We start from the raw sequence: 20214 nt of genomic DNA, 5'->3' as shown, positions 1-20214 counted from the left end.
CGACATTGAAGCCAACATTAATGACTTTGTTACAACAGCTTGGAGACTGCCAGGGTGAGGTTGTTTTACCAGTTCACTCACACATACACCTGTCGTATTTTTACTCTCCCCCCCCCTCCCCCCCCCCCCATCCCCCACTGTGGCATTTACGTCTATCTGTTTGTATGTGTTGTTGCATTTATGTCTGTCTTTTGTCTTTAATCTTTTTCCGCTCTCTTTTTCCTCTTTTTTTTCTGCCATTGTTACTTCCTCGTTTGTCATTATTCTGCCCTTTCCCATGCTTTTTTCTTTTCACATTGACATTAGACTGTATCAGTGGGAAGAGATTATGCATATATCTAGAATGTTTTACTGTACTTTTGATAATGTCTTTTTGCATAATGTGATATAAAATGATAAACACTACCACTGATGATAAAGAGCAGTACAGTTTGAACAGATACGTTTACAGAGAAGATTTGATAGAGGATTTGGACTGTGTGTGCATTGTGGTTGTTTTTATTTTGTGTGTGTGTGTGACTTAAGTGGTTCTGTTTGCATGCAAAGTACACACTGTACATTTTGGGATGAGTGACAGTGTGGGTGTGTGTGAGTATTTACTTCCATTTCTCCAGAGACAAGTACCAGTAAATTACCACTTAGGTCACAGTGAAGAGGGAGAAGTGTTGCATGTGCATGTGTGGGAGTTTTGATTTGTTGGTTTAAATACCTGCATGTGGTGATTCTGAGAATGGGAGAAAATAGGGGGTATTATTATAATGTAAAGGTGTGTGTGTTGGTGATGTGTGTGTGTGTGTGTGTGTGTGTAAATAAATAATGTAGTAAGTAGTTATTTCCCTCCTTTTGTAAGTAATGACACTATGTCCTTTTTATGATGATGATGAGGATGATGTTGTTTTTTCTTTTTTGACTGAAATTGAAAATCTCTTCATTTTCTTTCTTTCTCTGTTTGTGGGATATATATATATAATGACTGTGTTCATTTTAGCCCTGTCATACGTACAATCATGTTCTGTTTTGGGGGATCTACATGCTGAGTATCTTCCTCTTTTTTTTTTCTTTTTTTTTCCAAGTAATACTAGACTACAAGATTTTTATCATACATGTTTGCTCTTTTGCGTGGTTATATACATGCAGATGAATTTAAGGTATAATAAAAAAAATAATAATAATAATACTGATTGACCTTAGAGAACCAAAACAATAAATAAATGAATAAGTTAAAACAAAATTTAACACCCTTAATTCACCAGGTATACTAGGATCATACTCGGGGACCTTCAGATTGAAAATCAAACACTTATGAAAATAAGTCAAACACTTAACTGGTTTTTGAATCTATTCAGAACCTCTCTTTTTTTCTTTGGCGCATGTTTCAAGTAGTTAGTCACCACTCTGTTTCTGGCTGACTGTTCAGCCTGTATAGTGACTAATGATTGGTTATTGATACCTCCTCCAGATACCCCCAGTCCAACCACACCTGCTCCTTAGACTGTATATAGAAAGCAGTGTGTGAGAGAGTCGTAGAGCTATGTTTATGGCTTCTGTCGGCACCCCGAATTTGATACCCCAGTGTCTGTGGTTTGAACCATGGACTGAATTATGTATATTGCCCTCTGATGCTGGGGTAAATATTATTTCTTGGTATTATTTTGGTGTGTGTGTGTGTGTGTGAATATATTTATATGTGTGTGTATGTGGAAGGTGGGGCCAGGGTGTGTATGGGTAGGGCCTGGGTGTCTGTGAGACTGCAAATTGTCGCATGTGTCTTTTGTGTGTGTGTATGAGTACTTGCATGCATGCATGCCTGTGAGCATGCAATTTGTGGTTATGGAAACCGTAACATACCAAGCATGCACACCCCCAAAATGGAGTATTCCTATATGGCAGGGTTTAAAAGGTTGTACACATAAAAGCCCACTCAGACTCAGAGGTATGTGTAATCATTGGAGTTACAGCCAATGAATGCAGAATACTGAAATCCATTTCATATGTTTTTTTATGGTGTGATGTGAATAGTCATCATTCCTGATTCCTCAATGAATTTTTTTTGGAAATTAATGATGAGTAAACTGGTTATTTTTTGTCTGATGTGATATTAGTGTCATCTGTCAGTTTCATCATCAAAATATTGTGTCGTGTACAAAGCAGTAGACATTTTATGTATGGGTCAGGCTCGTTTTGACTGAGCATAACGTCAAGTTGACTGGTTTTAGTAGTATAAAGCCACCTGCTGCTTCAGATAACTGCTTCTGCTGGTTAGGGGGGTTTGGTAGAGAATGGTGTGATCATCTCATATAATAATAATAATGATAATGATAATAATGTGCATTTATATAGCACCCTTTCTCTCTAAGGGCTCAGGGCGCTTTACATGAAAGAAAAATATTACAAGTTACAAATCATTCGTGACCACTCTTTCTCAAACCCCTCCCCCACCCCCCACCTCCCCACTCTCCCTTTCCCACTCTTCATACATCCAAAGTGAGCTGACATGGGTGGTGTTGGAGAACAAGGAAGCTGAGAGTCCTTATAGATAGGTTTTGAAAAGATGAGATTTTTGTGATGAGTGAAAAGCAGAGATAGAATCAGATGCATGGATATGATGAGAAAGGTTGTTCCAGACGTGAAGAGCAGCAAAGAAGAAAGATCATTCACCAAAGGTTCTTATATTGACGAGAAAATTTCAAAAGATAACAGTCAGAGGAAGTGCGGAGATTTCTTGTGGGAGTGTAAACACTGATAAGGTCAGAAAGATATGTAGGTCCTGCGGAGTGGAAAGCAAAATAGCTGAGACATGCAACTTTCTATTTGATTCTCGCTTCAATGGGGAGCCAATGTAGAGTGCAGAGGTGGGGGAAAATGTGATCAGTATGTGGGACTCTGAGAGTCAGATGGGCATGCTGTATATGGTGGTTTCCTTTATTTGTAAGTTCTTGTATCAGTTTATATCCAATATTTCCTGGTTATTAATCTCTCTGTGGGGTGCTGTGGCAGAATCAGGCTTTGGGCTTTGAGGGTCCAGTGTTCACTAGTGACCAGAGTTTTGAGGCCCCAATCAGCATGGTGTTGTGTCCTGGGGAAAGGCACTTTACTCTGATTTTCCTCGCTTCTCTCAGTTGTGAATGGGTACATGACTTTGGTTGGGGAAGGTTTAAAAAAAATATTTAAAAAAGCAATCTCTAGATACAGTGGATATGAGTTCACTGCCCCATAGGGCCATGAAAGGTTATGGGATCTTTAACTTAGGAATCTCCCTGTCCTCGTTTTTGCTTGTCTCTTCTTGTTCATGTTTATATTGGATATGTTTGGGAGCTTGTTTGGAATTAGCACTTGATCAGTTTACATTGTTTACAAAACTTGCAAGGAATGTGATATGAAAACTATAGGGGTTTATTTTTTCTTTTTTTTTAAAAAAAGAATGTTTGAAATATAATGTAATTGGAAATAGTAAATATGGGAAGAAAGCACAATTGAAGGAGATCCATAAAACTTGAAAAGGGTGTGTAACTTGTCCTTACATCTGGAACATTCATGTTGATACGCTGAAGTTTGTGATTTGTTTGTTTTTGATCAGTATCAATTGAACTTTTTTTTTTTTCAAGTTTGTTTTTATGCTTGTCTTTTTATGCTTGTTTCATTTGACATTGTTGGAATGAAGTTCTGATTCAAAATGTTATTATATCTCCCACACTACGAAAAGGAGCTGAATGATTAAATTTCTTTGAATCTTTTGGTTTTTATATTATTGGTTGTTATTGTATAGCACATGTCATTTTGGAAACCATAGAAACAGTCAGCCTGTGCATGAGTGTGTCATGTTGTGCTTTATTGTGGTGGTTGGTTGTTATTGTTGCACAAAGCATGTTGGGTTATGCTGCTGGTCAAACACAACTGCGTATCAGATGTGGTGTAGAGTATATGGATTTGTCTGAATGCAGTGATGCCTCCTTGATAAACTGAAACTGTGCTGTGTTGTGTTATCAGGGTGTCAGGGAACATCACTGCTGTGGTGCCAGCCTCCAACAGCAGTGTGGTGTGTGCCTCCGACCTTCCTCTGGACCTCCTGTGTGCCAACAACAACCAGCATCTCCTGGAGGTCCCAGGTACTGGGGGACACTGTCCATGCATGCTTAAGTGCACACATCACGTGCACATGCAGAGACGCTCTCATGCATACCCGTACACATGCAAGAATGTGCACACACATACACAGACACTCAAAAACACACATGTGGAGGAAAATGAGAGAGTGGTCATGAGTGGTTCGTGTTTTTTGTAGACTGTCACCATGGGTGGTTGGTGTGATTTGTAACTTAATCTTTCATGTATAACGCCCTAAGCTCTTAAAGAGAAATGGCACATGATACAAATGTAGATTATGATTATTGTTGTTAACAAGTAGTAAAGAGTGGCAACTCTCTCCATTCACAAAGTACACAACATCAGAAGAAGGCTGCTTATGCTACCTATTCAGCTATCACACAGGTAAATAAAAGGTACATTGGAACAAACCCAGACACTTCCTCAAAAAAAAAAGGAAGCTCCAGGCTTGTCCTTATTTCGATCATTTGACACACAACAGCATTTATGATTATTAATATCATTATGATTTGATAGTGCTGTTGTGCTGTGTTTGCCAGGCATGGGAGGGATGGAGGGGGGGAGTGACGGTGGCATCATCCGTGCTTCTGGTGCCCCCTCTGTGACGGATCGTCTGCTGAACCTGCAGCCTGTCTCTAAGGTTAGGGCCCTGGGCTGAGTTGTGTGAGATGATCTTTGCAGCACTAAGTTTGCTTAGAGTTAAGCAAGTTCACTCGTATATGGAATCGAATGTGGAGTAAAGAACATTCTTACTGATAAGCAAACTTAGTGCTGCTAAGCTCACTCATGCAAACCACCCCAGTGCTTGTTGTCTTCTTGGTTTGTTTGTTTTTTGGGTTTTTTTGGGGGGAAGGGGGGGGGGTTCTTTCTTTCGGTCTTTTCTTTCCTTTGATTTGTTTCCTTTTCTTTCTTTTGTTTGTGTCATCTTTTTTTTACTTTCTTTTTTGGTTTTTTTTCTTTGTTTTGTTTTTTGGTTTCTTTTTTATGTTTTTTCTTGTTTGTTTCTTTCTTTTTTTATCTGCCTCTTCATTTCTTTCGTTCAGTTTTTTTTTGTATATTTTTTTTCTCTTTGTTTCTGTCCTCTTTTTTTTTGTCTTTCCTTTTTTCAAGATTTTTTTTTTCTTTCATTTTATTGGTTAGTCACTTTTATTGTGCAGTAGCCTGTTTCTTTTTATACTGGTTGTTTGCATTGTGAGGTGAAATAAAAAGAAAAAGATATAAAGTAGTATATGTTTGATTTTGTTATGATAAAAAAAAAATATTACAAGCAATCAGATTTTTTGTTTATGAATTATTCCTAAACACTAAGAATTCATGCATGTGTGTTTCTTCATGTAAATGTGTGTATGTTCGTATGTGTGTGTTCATGTGTATGCATGTGAGTGTCTATCTGTGTATGTGTATATATGCATGCACATGTGATTGTGATCATGCATATGTGCGTATATATGGTCATATTCATGAAAATGTGTGTGGGTTCATGAGCGTGTGTGCATTTCTGTGTGTGTATGTGTGAGTGTTCATGTGCATATGTTATCGTGTGCTGCACACCAGGGGGAGGTGCAGGATGCGGCCATGCTGAGCATGGTCCAGTTCCGGTCAGACGTCCACGACCCCCAGGTGCTGACCAGTGTCACCGTTCCTAACCTCCTCTCCCCCGACCTCCTCCACTTTCAGGTAACGCTGACAGCACACACTCCTCCACACACACACTCCCACCTCCCTTCACCTCCTCCACTTTAGGGTAGTGTGCTGACAGCACGCTCACACACACACTCCCACCTCCCTCCACCTCCTCCACTTCCAGGTAGTGTGCTGACAGCATGCCCCCATCCACATACACTTACACCCACCCCCGCCACACACACTCCCACCCACGCCCCTCCACGCACACTCCCACCTGCCCCCACCTCATCCACTTCCAGGTAATGTGCTGACAGCACGCCCACCTCCACACACACTACCACCCACCCCCTCCACACACACTCCCACCTCCCTCTACCTCCACTTCCAGGTAATGTGCTGACAGCACGCCCACCTCCACACACACTACTACCCACCCCCTCCACACCCATCCCACCCACCCACCTCCACACACACTCCCACCTCCCCCCACCTCCTCCACTTCCAGGTAATAATAACAGCACACACACACACACACACACACACACACACACACACACTCCCACTTTCCCTGACCTCAACGTCCAGGTATATTGACAGACCCCCACCACCACCACTACCACAACTTCCCACTCTCCCATATCTATCTCCACATTCCCATCTCCCTTGACCTCCGCCACTTGCAAGTAATACTGACTTTTCCTCTAAATCCTGCCCTCCACCCTCCCCACTCCCCTCACGCCCCCCCACCCCACACCACCCCACACCAACACCTTCCCCCACACACACACCTCCCCTAATCTCCCCCAATTCCAGATAATATTGACACCTCTTGAGATGATGTAATTTGTCTTGTTACAGGAATTAAAAACATTATATTCAAACACTTTCCTATGGAGTCAGAATTGTCATCAATGTTGGTGCAGGTGGAGAGCCAGTGTGCGGTGGTGGGTAGCAATGCACAGTGTGCACTTCAAGTCTTCGCCCTGATCGATGGACAGCTGCTGTTTGCCGGACCTCTAGTAAGTTGAAGTTCCATTCGTTTCTGTTTTGTCATCCTGTGTTTTTTTTTTGTGCCGCAAAATTTTGGACATTTAGTTTACTATATTTTGGTGATAGTGAATAATGATGGACATAATGACAGTGCTGCTATGGCAGGGGTCTATTTAGGTTTGAGACTGCTTGACAAGGCTGTACTCTTACGATAAAATCCTGTGGGCGTCATCCAGGCTTAGAGACACAGATGCCTGCAGTTTTGGTCAGGAGATTTGAGCAGCACTTCCAAAGTCGCATCTGCAAAGTGGATGACCCCCAGCTATGTGGTTCATAGCACACTCAGCTCTTAATAGGAACTGGCCTAGGGCTGAAGAAACCCATCTCTGATGGGGCTCGAACCTGCATCCTCCCAGTCGTCAGTCCTTGATGCAGTTGAACTTTGCAGGTTGAACTGGTAGGATGAAATTCTGTTCTTTATGTCACACAAACATCATCAACTTACTGATGATTGTTTTTTTTTAGGCTGGGTGGGCAGGGTGGGTGTTGAGTTTTGAGACTGGGTGGGTAAGATGGGTGTTGGTGAGTTTGGAGGCTGGGTGGGTAGGGTGGGTGTTGGTGAGTTCAAAGTTCTGAGGCTAGTGGTAGGGGTGTTGATGAGTTGGAGGCTGGGTGGGTAGGGGGTGTGAGGTGAGTTCAAAGTTCTGAGGCTAGGTGGGTAGGGTGGGTGTTGATGAGTTTGGAGGCTGGGTGGGTAGGGTGGGTGTTGATGAGTTTGAGGCTGGGTGAGTAGGGTGGGTGTTGGTGAGTTTTGAGACTGGGTGGGTAGGGTGGGTGTTGGTGAGTTCTGAGGCTGGGTAGGTAGGGTGGGTGTTGAGATTTGAGGCTGGGTGGGTGTTGAGATTCGAGGCTGGGTGGGTAGGGTGGGTGTTGAGATTTGAGGCTGGGTGGGTAGGGTGGGTGTTGAGATTTGAGGCTGGGTGGGTAGGGTGGGTGTTGAGATCTGAGGCTGGATAGGTAGGGTGGGTGTTGAGTTCTGAGGCTGGGCAGGTAGGGTGGGTGTTGTCGAGTTTTTAGGCTCGGTAGCTATGTAGAGTGACTGCAAGGGTGAGAATGTTGGGATGGTGTGTTTTAGCTTGATTGACAACATGGAAAATGCATTTTCTGCATAGGTGTGTATCATTATGTGCATACTGTTGTCATGATGAAGATTTTTTTTTCTTTCTTATATATTATCATGTGCTGTTGTATGGCATTACATGCTGTTGCATTTGTTATGTTTCATGGGAGATGTTGATAACCCGTTACATGGAGAGTTTTCACCATCAATTATTATGTATTTATTGTTAGCAGTAGTATTCTTATATTTGTTGTCTGTTTTTGTATTAGTATTATATGTTGTTAACTTTATCATTGTCATCAACATCATCATTTTTGTTGTTATTATTATTGTTGTTGTTGTTATTATTATTATTATTGTTTTTATTATTAATAATATGATGATGATAATTATTATTATTATGTGGAGTGATGGCCTAGAGGTAATGCATCCACCTAGGAAGCGAGAGAATCTGAGCACACTGGTTTGAATCACGGCTCAGCTGCTGATATTTTCTCCCCCTCCACTAGACCTTGAGTGGTGGTCTTGACGCTAGTCATTCGGACAAGACAATAAACTGAGGTCCCGTGTGCAGTATGCACTTAGTGCACATAAAAGAACCCATGGCAACAAAAGGGTGGTTCCTGGCAAAATTCTGTAGAAAAATCCACTTCGATAGGAAAAACAAAACTGCATGCAGGAAAAAAAAAAAAAAAAGGGTGGGGTTGTAGTGTAGCGACGTGCTCTCCCTGTAGAGAGCAGCCTGAATTTCACACAGAGAAATCTGTTGTGATAAAAAGAAATGCAAATACAAATACAAATTATTATTGTTGTTAACATTATTATTGTTATTATCATTATTATTTTGCTTACACTGAAGAAGTACAAACTCTGTAGCCTCAGCATCAATCATCATCCATACTGGGTTTTTCCTTTTATAGTTTTTTTGTTCATCATAGATACTGGTATCATCATCATCATCATCATCATCATCATCATCGCCATTGTCTCTATAATTATTTTACTATTATTATTATTGTTATTGTCATTATCATCATTACAAACACTGGAGGAGAGATTCTGAGGCTTCATCATCATCATCATCATCATCATTTTTATTATCATCATTACAGACACTGGAGAAGGACGAGCGCCCTAAAGGTCTGTGTAGCCTGCATGCCTCACAGTCAGCCGGTGGTGGTCAGGGGGTGGTGGTGCTGGTGGGGAAGACAGACGCTGCTTACGCTGCTTTTCCCTCCACCAACAACACCGCTCTCTTCTCTCTGTCTCTGGCCTTCTTTCCTACCATACCAGGTACCTGGCCCATTGACTGTTGGATTGATTATCTACATGCGTGTTGGAAGAAGTTGTTTGTTTTTGTGGCTGTCTGACATTGTCATTGGTGATGATGCGTGGTGTTGTGGTTTGTTAGAGTAGGCTATTATGGCTGTCTAACATTGTCATTGGTGGTGATGCGTGGTGTTGTGGTTTGTTAGGGTGTGCCATTGTGGCTGTCTGACATAGTCATTGGTGATGATGCGTGGTGTTGTGGTTTGTTAGAGTACACCATTGTGGCTGTCTAACATTGTCATTGGTGATGATGCGTGGTGTTATGGTTTGTTAGAGTACACCATTGTGGCTGTCTAACATTGTCATTGGTGATGATGGGTGGTGTTGTGGTTTGTTAGAGTACACCATTGTGGCTGTTTGACATAGTCATTGGTGATGATGCTTGGTGTTGTGGTTTGTTAGAGTACACCATTGTGGCTGTCTAACATTGTCATTGGTGATGATGGGTGGTGTTGTGGTTTGTTAGAGTACACCATTGTGGCTGTTTGACATAGTCATTGGTGATGATGCTTGGTGTTGTGGTTTGTTAGAATACACTATGTGACCCCTTACTTCCATCTTCAGTACCTGAAGTTTCTGTCAGGGTTATCTCGCTTTTAGCTAATTGTCCAAAGGCCAGCCCTGTGAGCATATGTGGGGATTGTTCTTCTAAGGTTCCCACCACGGATAGCGCACCTCTTGACCACACGATGAACTGGTGGTTATAGGACACATGGGGTATTTCAGTGAGTGCAAGAGTGCCACCTGTTGCCCTGACCCATCATGAAAGGAACACCACCAGTTGGTCTGGGGCTGCAAATATCAAAGCTGACCCTCATATCTGAGAGCCATCACCCTATCTGCTACCTAGGGACCCACCGGGTTGGGGATGGTGGCCCCGCTACTGAGTTGGTTGTAGCTTGTCCCCAGTTGGAAGTGGTCATTTTTCGTTTTGTTTTTTTCTATGGTGTAAACTTTGTAATGATTCTATCCATGGTGATCTGTGTGGCATGAATTTGAAGCTCTGCTTTTTTGTGCACTTTAGAATGGTGGAAATCTCTTCAACATGTGAAGAGAGTTCTTCTGATGATGTTAGGCAGAGCCTCAAGCACTGATGCTTTCTAAAGCTGCAAACACGGCTGTGGGAGCAACAGCGATCAGCCTGTCAGTTCACCTTATAATCTGGAGCACCTTGCAGTCAGCAATAATGTTGTGCCCCAAAGGCTTACAAAAGTAAGCAGAGATCTTAGGGCTTTGTATGTTTTTTTTGCTTTTTTTTATGTATATATGTATGATAATCTGTCTTATCCAACTAAGACCGTCAGAACAGTAGTGGAGGCAGCTGTTGTCGTGACTATCTGGGTTGGACTTTGATTATAGTGGAGAATGTCTTGCCCAAAGAACATCCCCACTCTCGGCCAAGAGGGTTTTAGGACACTTGTTGTTGATGATGGTCCCCAAAGGCCAACTAGCCCCCAAGGCTGCAGCACTAAGAACCAGTGCAATCTTGCCTCCAAGTTTGAGAGTCATAGTCCTTCACAAAAGACTAGCTATAAATGAATTCTCATTGCAGTGGAGAAACCATTGACCATACAGCTCTCACTTTGCTGTTGGCCCAATTGTAAGCTTATGTCAATCCCTGATGTAAGCCGAGAGATCCAGGCTTGGCTTGATTAATTAAAACACTTTAAGTTATTCATTTCCTTTGCTTTCTGAATCTTCAACTCCACAAGTATGCTGCATTGATACAAATGTGGTCTGTGCAGAAAAAGCCAGGCAGCTTCAAAACGGCCTTGTGAGGACCACCATGAAGACATCCTCCTCATCCTCTGTCACCAAGTCTGAGATCCAGCACGACTCCCAAGTCAAGAGGGTCAGTGACTCCAAGCTCCTCAGCTCCAAAGGGGAGCAATCCAATCAGTCGCCACGCTTGCACCAGGAAGAAAGCAAGGAGAGCTCTGCAATCAAACTATCACTAACCACAACCAGTTCCAGAAACTCAGGATCCAGACTCGTGGAGGATATCACAGACAGTTCTCGGCGCAGTGTTGTCATGGAAGTGGACGCTTCAGGAAAGCCTGTGCCCTCCTCCGCTCCACAGGTTCTGGAGACGGAGAGAGCTGACTTTTCCCAAGCGGCACCCCCAAAGTTTGACAATGCAGTACTCGCAAAGAAGTACGAGATGAACTGGAACGATGCAGGGGACAGCGGTGTAGGGAGTAACACTGGTGTGTCTCACAGCCAGGGAAAGGAGGGAGAGGAGAGAGCTGCACAGGTGGCTAACGGACACGTATGTTCCGACAAAACGACACCCAAGTTCTTTCTGCCAGAGGAGGAGCTGGACAGGGACAGATCTCGCGGACCCCCGGCGATGGTGAGCGCGTCCTGCCCCGTGCTGTCTGCCGCCGACAGGGGAGGGGACGGGTCCTCAATCTGCAGCAGCTTCAACAGCAGCGACAGCAACTACGAGGTTTTGGAGAAACAGATACAGACACAGGTAAAAGGGGTCACTGCTTGTCAGGAGAGGGGAAGGAATTGTGTTTGATGTCCTGTCACATGCACTGGTGTCTGTGGGCATCTAATGAATTGAAGTATTAATTTTCACATCTTGATGTCATCATTGAAATAATATGATAAGAAGAAGAATGATACAAACAATATTAATTATAATATAATATAAATAATACTAATACTAATATCAGTAATAATGATGATGATAACAACAGTAATGATAATGATACTAAAAATGATGATGATGATAAAAAAATGATAATGTACAGATAAATGCATTTAAAATGAATAAATAGGTAAAAGAAGAAATAAATGAATAAATGAAACAGTTCAAAGCAGGTGGGGAGAGTAGAAAGTTGAATTGCAGGATAGAGGACAGGTGAAGAGCGGAATCAGAAATGAACATTTGAAACATGCAGGTTGAAAGTACATTTAAGCAAAATTGATTGATTGACTTCGAAAAGAAGGGGAGTCATTAATTTGACAACAGAAACAGCTTATAGCCGTTGTAAAAACTAATGTTTGTGTGGGTCAGGCATCTACTCACCACTTCCACGCCCTCCCATCCCCCAATCTCCACCCCCTCCCCCCCACACCCCACCCCCATTTTTTTACTTTTTAAAAGCAGATGCAGTGCTGTGTACATGGATCAGCCTGCATGCTTCAGTGCCTCTTTGAAATACATGTATAGTATGTTTAGCAGTAGTGTATGTAAGTATGCTTGTTCTGTATTTGCACACATAGGTATGTTGAAGAATCAGATTTAAGTTATTAAAACAATTGTTTTTTTGGGTGGGGTTGTTTTGTTGTGGGTGTTTGTTTTTTTACAAAGATTCCATATTGCTTTTCAGAGAGACCAGATTGATGCACTTCAGAAAAGGCTGGCTGATTTATCAGCGTGAGTTATCTGTATCATTCTGTTGTCTGCTGACTGACTGAATTGTGTGTGTGTGTGTGTGTGTGTGTGTGACTGACAGTGTCTGGTGTGATGGACAAATGGCTTGAGAGTTTTCCTGTGACCCAGATTAATAGAAGACATCATGGAGAGAATTTGTATTGCCCGAATGGGCTCCAGTCTCACTTCAGTTGTGTGCTGGCATTTTGAAATGAAGACAATGAGTGATAAAGCTGAGTTTGGTTATAAATATAACAAAGAATGAAGAATTAAAAATGATGAAATTTACTACAGCGTCTTTAGCCAAAAACCTGCAATTTCTAACAAATCAGACTTTCTTACTTTTGATTTGTCTCATTAGGAGTATGGCTGCATACATGGCTGGGTTTAAAATGGTCATACACATAAAAGCCTACTTGCATATCTATACAAGTGGGTGTTGGAGTTGAAGCCCATGAATGCTGAAAAAAAACAAAAAAAAAAGAAAGAAAGAATTATGTGTATGAATGTGTGCTCATACACATAGATAAGAGTGTGTACTTCTTAATTAACATAATTTTTATGACATGGCTTGAGATTTAATTAGATTTTGTGACTTGTTATTTTGTTTTGTTTTTTTCTTTCAGTTTGGTAGAAGACTCGACCTGTGTGTTTCCTGTCCGCTACCAGTCTGTCACCGAACCAGGTATGCTGTCTTTCTTTGTTTTACCTTTCAATCATAGGTCCTGGGTTTGAATCTTGCATGTGGCTGGTGGGTAAAGTGTACAGATTTTTCTGATTTTCTATATTTGCAGACCTGCAAGTGCCTGAACCTCTTCATGTATACACACATACAGAAAATGTAATACCCATGTTAAAAATATTGTGATCATTATCAGCATTTGGTGGATTATGGAAACAAGAACATACCCAGCTCGCACACCTCCAAAAATTGAGTATGGCTACTTCCATGGCAGGGTAAAAATGCACACACATATTTTTACACACATATATTTGGCTGGGTGTGGGTGTATCAATCTCTCTGTCTCTCTATTTCTTTCTCTCTCCCTCTCTATGTATCTATCTACCTATCTGTAAAGATATATGTCTATATATCTTTGCATATCTATATCTATTTATCTATCTATGTGTGTGTGTTTGTGTGTGCCTTGGGGATAAACAAGTGACCACATGCAGACTTAAAATCAGAATATCCTGTGGACACAAAAGCACATCATCGTCATCTGTGTGAAAGAGCAGTATCAGTGGTGCTGTTGATCAGACCATCACCCAAACTCATATGTGCTGACTCAAAGGGATCCTGAACACACAGCACATTGTCTCCTCTCGAAAATCTTTTTTTCATACATTTGCTGTCTTATCACAATAATGAAAAACGTAATGAATAAAAGCAAAACTGCTTTATTGATGAGGACCATGATTTTGATTGAGAAAAATCTTTCTTTTAAAAAAAAAAAAAATTATTTTGTCTTAAAATATATAATTAGGTTGCAAATTCCACTGTTGTACTGTATCTCTAACAGAAATGAGTTACAATGTTTTGTTTCAATGGTACAGAGAACCAGCTTAAAAACTTTTCCAAAGCAGTGTTACTCTATAAGGACTTTTAACAATTGAACTGAAAAAAGGAATTTCTTTTTCATTCTTTTTTTTTCTTTCTTTTTTTTTCAAATTTTTTTGAACTTTGAAAACCTGTATGAACCTTAACTATATAATTTTAGTCTATTCATTTATTTGTTTATTATGTACAAAGTAGAAACACCCTTCCAAACTATTTGTCGCTGTAGTACTCTGCAATAGCTTATTATGTTAATGGTGTACTTCATTTACAGCGATATGTATGAACTGTACAAAATACTGATAATGATGTTGATGATGTTGCTTATAAGAAATATAAACTTCAATGCAAGGGATGGAAAAAAACCAGTCTTTTCGTTGCTGACCCAACAGACCTGATTCATTGTGTTTTGTGTTCCATGAGATGTATTCCATGTGATGGGATGTGTTCATGAGATGTGTTCGTTGCTGATCCAACAGACCTGATTCATTGTGTCTTGTGTTCCATGAGATGTATTCCGTGTGATGTGATATGTTCCATGATGTGACAATGACAGAGGCAGTGACCATCCAGTGTGTGGTGGGGGGAAAGCGGGTCAGTCGCAAGTTTCTGCTGGACAATGGCCGACTGCAGCTGGACCCGGTCAAACAGGCCTTCGGTCTGCTGACCGTGGAGCTTATACTGGGTGAGAACGACTGCCACTGTGGTTCACTTGTGTGTGTGTGCGTGTGTGTGTTTGCTTTTGGTTGTTTTTTGGGGGGGGTTTTTTTTTTTTGTTTTTTTTTGCTTTGGTTTGTCATTGAAAAGTATGGTAATAATATTGACACATCATTAACTCTTTCACCGCCATGTTTCTGTGTGAAAAACACGCCCAAGCGTCAAATATTTTAGAAATGACACTCTCGGTCATGGACTTCGGTTCATGTCAAAACAACACAATAGACTTGTTCACTTCAAACTCCGTCAGGGGGTAAAGGGTAGTCATTGTTCTATCAGTGGGGAAACTGGCTGCAGCTGTCAACCTTTGTTACAATGAGAAAAATGGTCTTATCGACATGACCCATCAATGTCAACAAAAGTCACCAATGGCGTTGCACTATCTAGTCAACTAAAGTTGCCAATAGCGTTACACTGTCTAGTCAACTATAGTCATCTGTGGCAGTGAAAGAGTTAACTCACTGAGCCCTGTGCCAGAGCATCATTCTGGTCATCAAACTTTGTTGTATTGAAACAGTTTTGACGTTTGTACATATGCATAAACCTTGAGGAAAGTGAACTAACTTCAGCAGTATTTCTGAAGTGCATGTACATAATGCACTTCCAGAAATACTGCTGAAGTTAGTTCACTTTCCTCAAGGTTTACGCATATGTACGAACGTCATAATGCACTTCCAGAAATACTGCTGAAGTTAGTTCACTAAGACTAAGTCTAGTTAGTTCTTAGTGCTATAGAATTATCCACATTAACAAGAACAGTAGTTTTGAAGAATTGTCATACCTGGAATCCAAATCAACATTAATAGTAGCTTGATGAGCGCCATACCTAATATTCCAGATGGTGTTATAGAAGCATCCATAATTATTATCAGTAACAGTAGTTTGGACATTACAGATGGTGCTATAGAAGTATACATAATTATTATCAATAATAGCAGTTTCAAGAATTTCATGTCTGGAATCCAAATCAACAATAGCAGTAGTTTGATGGCCATACCTGATGTGCCAGATGGTGCTATAAAAGTATATGTAATTATTATCAATTATAGAGGTCTGGAGTCGACCGGAGGGAGTGGAGGAAGTGGAGGAGGCGGCGGGTTGGCGTTGTTGAGAGGGCCAGAAGTAGAGGGCCCAGAGTGTCAGCGAATTGATTGCGATCGCGCCTTAATTTTAGCGCAATCGCCCGATCGAGCTATATAATTATGTGACCTGGTTGAAGACATAATTCAACAAAACACAAGAACGCCAGAGAAACGACAGACAGACAGAAAATACGCAAAAAAACTTAAGCGTATGAAGAGCACAGGAACAGGAGTCATGATGGCTGCCAGAAAAAGAGGGCACTAGTCATGGGGACAAAGGAGAGGTTACCTTCTTCCGGGAGGTTATCGGCCGTAGCTACTTTCATTTTCTCTGCATAGGCGGAAAGTAGTTTGCACAGGACAGGAATGTCAGACCCCTGCCGGAGTCTGCACTTGTGGGTCACAGTAAGTATGTTACTTAAACGTAATTTTAGGTAGAAAATTTCCTTTGAAGAATTGTCATACCTGGAATCCATAAATCAGTAAATGTAGTTTGACAAAAGCCATATGTGATGTTCCAGACGGGGAGCCATTGGTCCTGGGTGCCAACATCGACGGCTATATTCCCATGAGGTTCTCTCCCAGCAGCCAGCTGCAGGTCACTGGCATACCCATCGCCTTCTCTCCACCGGGGCTCAGATCCCGCTCCAACAGCAAGAGGGACTCACCCTGTTGATTAAGATAAACTCATGTACTCGGGATGACAGATTTTCCCCGTTTCTTTTCCCCCACTGATGACCCATTTTTGTAAGGGTTGGGGTGGGGGCAGTGGTGGGGGGAAGGTTTGGGGTATCATAAAAAGTATAAAACACCGTCACTCCAGCACTAAGCCAGTTGGTCGTTTAAACTCCACCATACTGTTAATGCTGGCACAAACTGGGTGGCCTGTTTCTTTTTGTTTTTATAACCACACTACGAGCTGCTGTCAGTGGAAATTTGTTTATATTTTAATACTTGTTGTTGGACGTTTTGAAATTCTTTTGGTTTTTGTTAAAGTTCATAGTGATTTAGATGTTTGGGGATTTTTTTGTTGGTTCTTTTTTTTTTCAGGAAGAGTCCTTTTTTACTTCATAAGCAGTGAGCAGACCCATTCCTGAAATTTGAGAATCAGCATCTGTATGCTTAAACAGATGGTTGATTGTTGGTTGTGATGTTGACATGAAAGATGGCTTGTTGCTTTGTGCTTCATCTGCAAGATCTGGTCATGTGCTTGTGTGTGTGTGTGTGTGTGTGTAATGTAGTGTCTGAATCTCTGTTAAGAAAATAACTGATCAATGAGGGAGAGAGAGTGTGTGTGTGTGTGTGCATAAAAATTTGAGTAGCGAAATTTGGCCAAACAGAGCAAACCATAGGCCTAGTTTGCATCAGTTTGACATGGTACAGTATATGACACCAAAAATTTGAGTAAGGGTTAACTGTGGAGAAACAAGGTGGCCAAATGTGACCAAAAATCATGAATACGAGTGTTTCTGAAAGGTAAAGATTTTCTGTTTGGCTTTGACTGGCAGAGATGGAACATGACAGTTTCAGAAAGAAAATATTTCAGGCTGGAAGAACTTTGATTTAACCCAGTATGGTCAAACATTTGTCAAATTGAAAGATCACCTGTAATGCATGCAGTTGTGAAATGGAGGTTTGTTTCACCACCTTTCGTGTACTTATCCATGGTGTCATTGACTTTGCTGTGGACAGAAGCATTGCAATGGAAAGAGGAAAAGTCCAAATAAAGAATGGTGAATGATATCCTGACCTGTAATCTAATTCAGTTTTTATCTCAGCGAGGTGACAGTCCTTTACTGACAAGCTTTTTTTTTCTTTTTTTTAACTACAGCAGTCAAGGGGTTATAAATATAAAAAAGAGAAAAGAAGGCTCAATCATTTGTTACTTACAGCTTGAGACTGAATACAGTGTATCAATCATTTGTCACTTACAGCTTGAGACTGAATACAGTGTATCAATCATTTGTCACTTACAGCTTGAGACTGAATATAGTGTATCACTTTTAATGGTTAAGAATTCCACTGCTTTTCAAGAAGGAAAGGAAAGACTTGGTCCAGTACTGATAGTTTTAATTTCTGTTCGTAACTTTATTCAGATTATGCTCTGCCAGTACTTTGTAGCAAGTGATCACATTAAAATAATTGTTTTATTGTCGTATGTTCATGAATTTCATGTGTTCATTCCTGGCTTTTATATTTTTATACAGCTGTTTTACTGAGAAAACTTTTGTTAATTTCTCTTTTAACAGTGTGGTTCTTCTGAAACAAAGTATATGTGCGTTTGTGTGTGTGTGCGCACGCTTGTGTGTGTTTGTGCACATGCGTGTATGTGACTTGTAAATTGTACATAATTATTGACTCTGCATTTTTAAACCACAAAGAACATTTATCACCAGTTTTTTTCATTCTATGTGTTGAGCCCTTAAACCTGACAAGGCATTTTTTCTGTGTTAGTAGATATGGTATATATTTGTCAGGCAGGGAATATTAACATTGTTCCTTTCACAATGGAGCATCTGCACTGATTTTGTGTGCATACTGAGATTTCACACTGTGCAGGTATTGAGTTTTACTGAAGGATTTCTCACTAACCTTACACGGCATGGTGGGGTTGGGGTTTTTTGGGGGGCCCGGGGGGGATTTTTTTTTTGTTGTTGTTGTTTTCCAGGAGGGACATTGAAGCATGAATGAACTCTTTCTTTCTTTTATGGAAATTTGAGAGTCTGAACAGTGAATTCCTTATAACTTTTTTTCTTTCTTTCTTATTCTAAACAAACGATTATACATTTTTACAACTTTTTTCTTTTTGTGTGTTACTCACACTTTATGCAGAGCAATTATACTTTCAATATTCTAATGTTCATTTTTAAATAACATTCAGCTCTGTGCATCTGTGTGGGGAGGGGTGAGATTGGGATATTGTGACGAACAAAGTTTGATCCATGGTGTTTCCACTAGCACCTTGATTTCTCCAGAGGACAGAGACTGCAGTTTCAACAGGCTATGGTCATGGTAATTGTCCTTAAGTTGTATAAGTTTCATGTACTGGAATGAACTATAAAAAATAAAATAAAAACCGCCAGCAAAAAAGAGTGATTTAAAAGACTGTAGGTGAGGGGTGAATCAATTTAACTTTGCCATCGAGAGGAAGATTTACTTTTGATTTGTTGCTTTAAACTGTTTCATTCATTCATTGGTGAACGCTAATTTGGACAGAGACCTATTCAGCGCAAGAAATTATATAGATTTATTTGAGATGCAAACAGAAAATTTATAAAATAAGGTTTGTTTTGTCTGATAAACTATACTAATTGCATTTACATCTTTTTTTTTCTTTGCCTTTTTTTTTTTTTTTTTTTTGGGGGGGGGGGGGGATAAATGAAAGGTTGTTGCACTTTCTCGAAATAATTTCCATAATTCTTTTAAATTAATATGTATTTTAAAGAAAAAGATTTTATCTTAAATGTTTTTATTTTGTGAGTGAAGGAAACTTCCATGTTAATTTGTACATGTACATATGATTTTACATTTGTTGAAAAATATTTGTACCAGTGTATATTTAGCCTATGCAAAGAAATGAACGAGAGAGAAAAGAATGAACAAGAGCAAATGCATGATAAAGAGACAGGAGAGAAAGTATGAGAGGGAATTTGCACAAATTTGTATGTCTGAGTCAGGAAAAAGTGGTGTGTGGTTGAGACAGTTGTGTGTGGGGGGGACTGTTTGCAAGAGAGGGAGGATGAAGCAGTCACAGATTTCTGTCTGCAAAAATCAGGCATGTGTGACAATTCATTCATGGGTGAAATAAAACTAAAACCCTTCTTTTTTAATGTTGCTTGCAGATCAAAGAACACTCAAGATATCTAACAATCTCATTATTGAAAGTGTAACCTTGTTTCTTTTTCTATTGAATGTGTTCATGTGCATAATTTTGCAGAGGGTCTCAAGAAGGCTGGGTATTTAATGGTCTGCTTTTGTGTTCATACCTTGTGTGTGAGCCTGTTTTGTTTGCATGTAGGCACACTTATGACTCGTGCTTATACATGCTGCTTTAATGTGTTCATGCACATATAGATGCATATCTTTATGCTTTGTGTACGTATATCTTTATGCTTCAAGTTGTTTATGTGTGTTTCTACATTACATATAAAATACTATGTGATCAACAACCAATCAGTACACTTGTGCGATGATGGCATTAATATAAAATAATGAAATGCGGACTTTTTTTGTTTCGAATATAAAAGGGAAAAACATTGACTACAAATGAGGAGTGGAGTGCTGAAGGCAAATGATAACAGGG

At 40.5% G+C, this 20214-nt stretch overlaps 1 protein-coding gene across 1 annotated transcript in view; it reads left to right on the top strand.

The window, feature by feature from the left end:
* LOC143283322 (WD repeat and coiled-coil-containing protein-like) overlaps window positions 1-17226 on the top strand; it is a 56238-nt gene extending 39012 nt beyond the window's left edge. The window contains exons 6-16 of the mRNA XM_076589520.1: window positions 1-54; window positions 3988-4106; window positions 4644-4744; window positions 5659-5781; window positions 6654-6749; window positions 8953-9133; window positions 10915-11645; window positions 12511-12557; window positions 13181-13239; window positions 14669-14797; window positions 16433-17226. The exon at window positions 1-54 is cut by the window's left edge and continues 14 nt beyond it. Coding sequence (XP_076445635.1) covers window positions 1-54; window positions 3988-4106; window positions 4644-4744; window positions 5659-5781; window positions 6654-6749; window positions 8953-9133; window positions 10915-11645; window positions 12511-12557; window positions 13181-13239; window positions 14669-14797; window positions 16433-16587 — 1795 coding nt within the window. The 3' untranslated portion in view covers window positions 16588-17226. The remainder of the gene's footprint in view (window positions 55-3987; window positions 4107-4643; window positions 4745-5658; window positions 5782-6653; window positions 6750-8952; window positions 9134-10914; window positions 11646-12510; window positions 12558-13180; window positions 13240-14668; window positions 14798-16432) is intronic.
* The last annotated feature ends 2988 nt before the right edge of the window (window positions 17227-20214 follow it).

This window comes from Babylonia areolata, chromosome 6, assembly GCF_041734735.1.
Source record: "Babylonia areolata isolate BAREFJ2019XMU chromosome 6, ASM4173473v1, whole genome shotgun sequence".
NCBI lineage: Eukaryota > Metazoa > Mollusca > Gastropoda > Neogastropoda > Buccinidae > Babylonia > Babylonia areolata.
The sequence above is the reverse complement of the archived record's forward strand: the minus strand, read 5'-3'. Positions and strand labels throughout refer to the sequence as shown.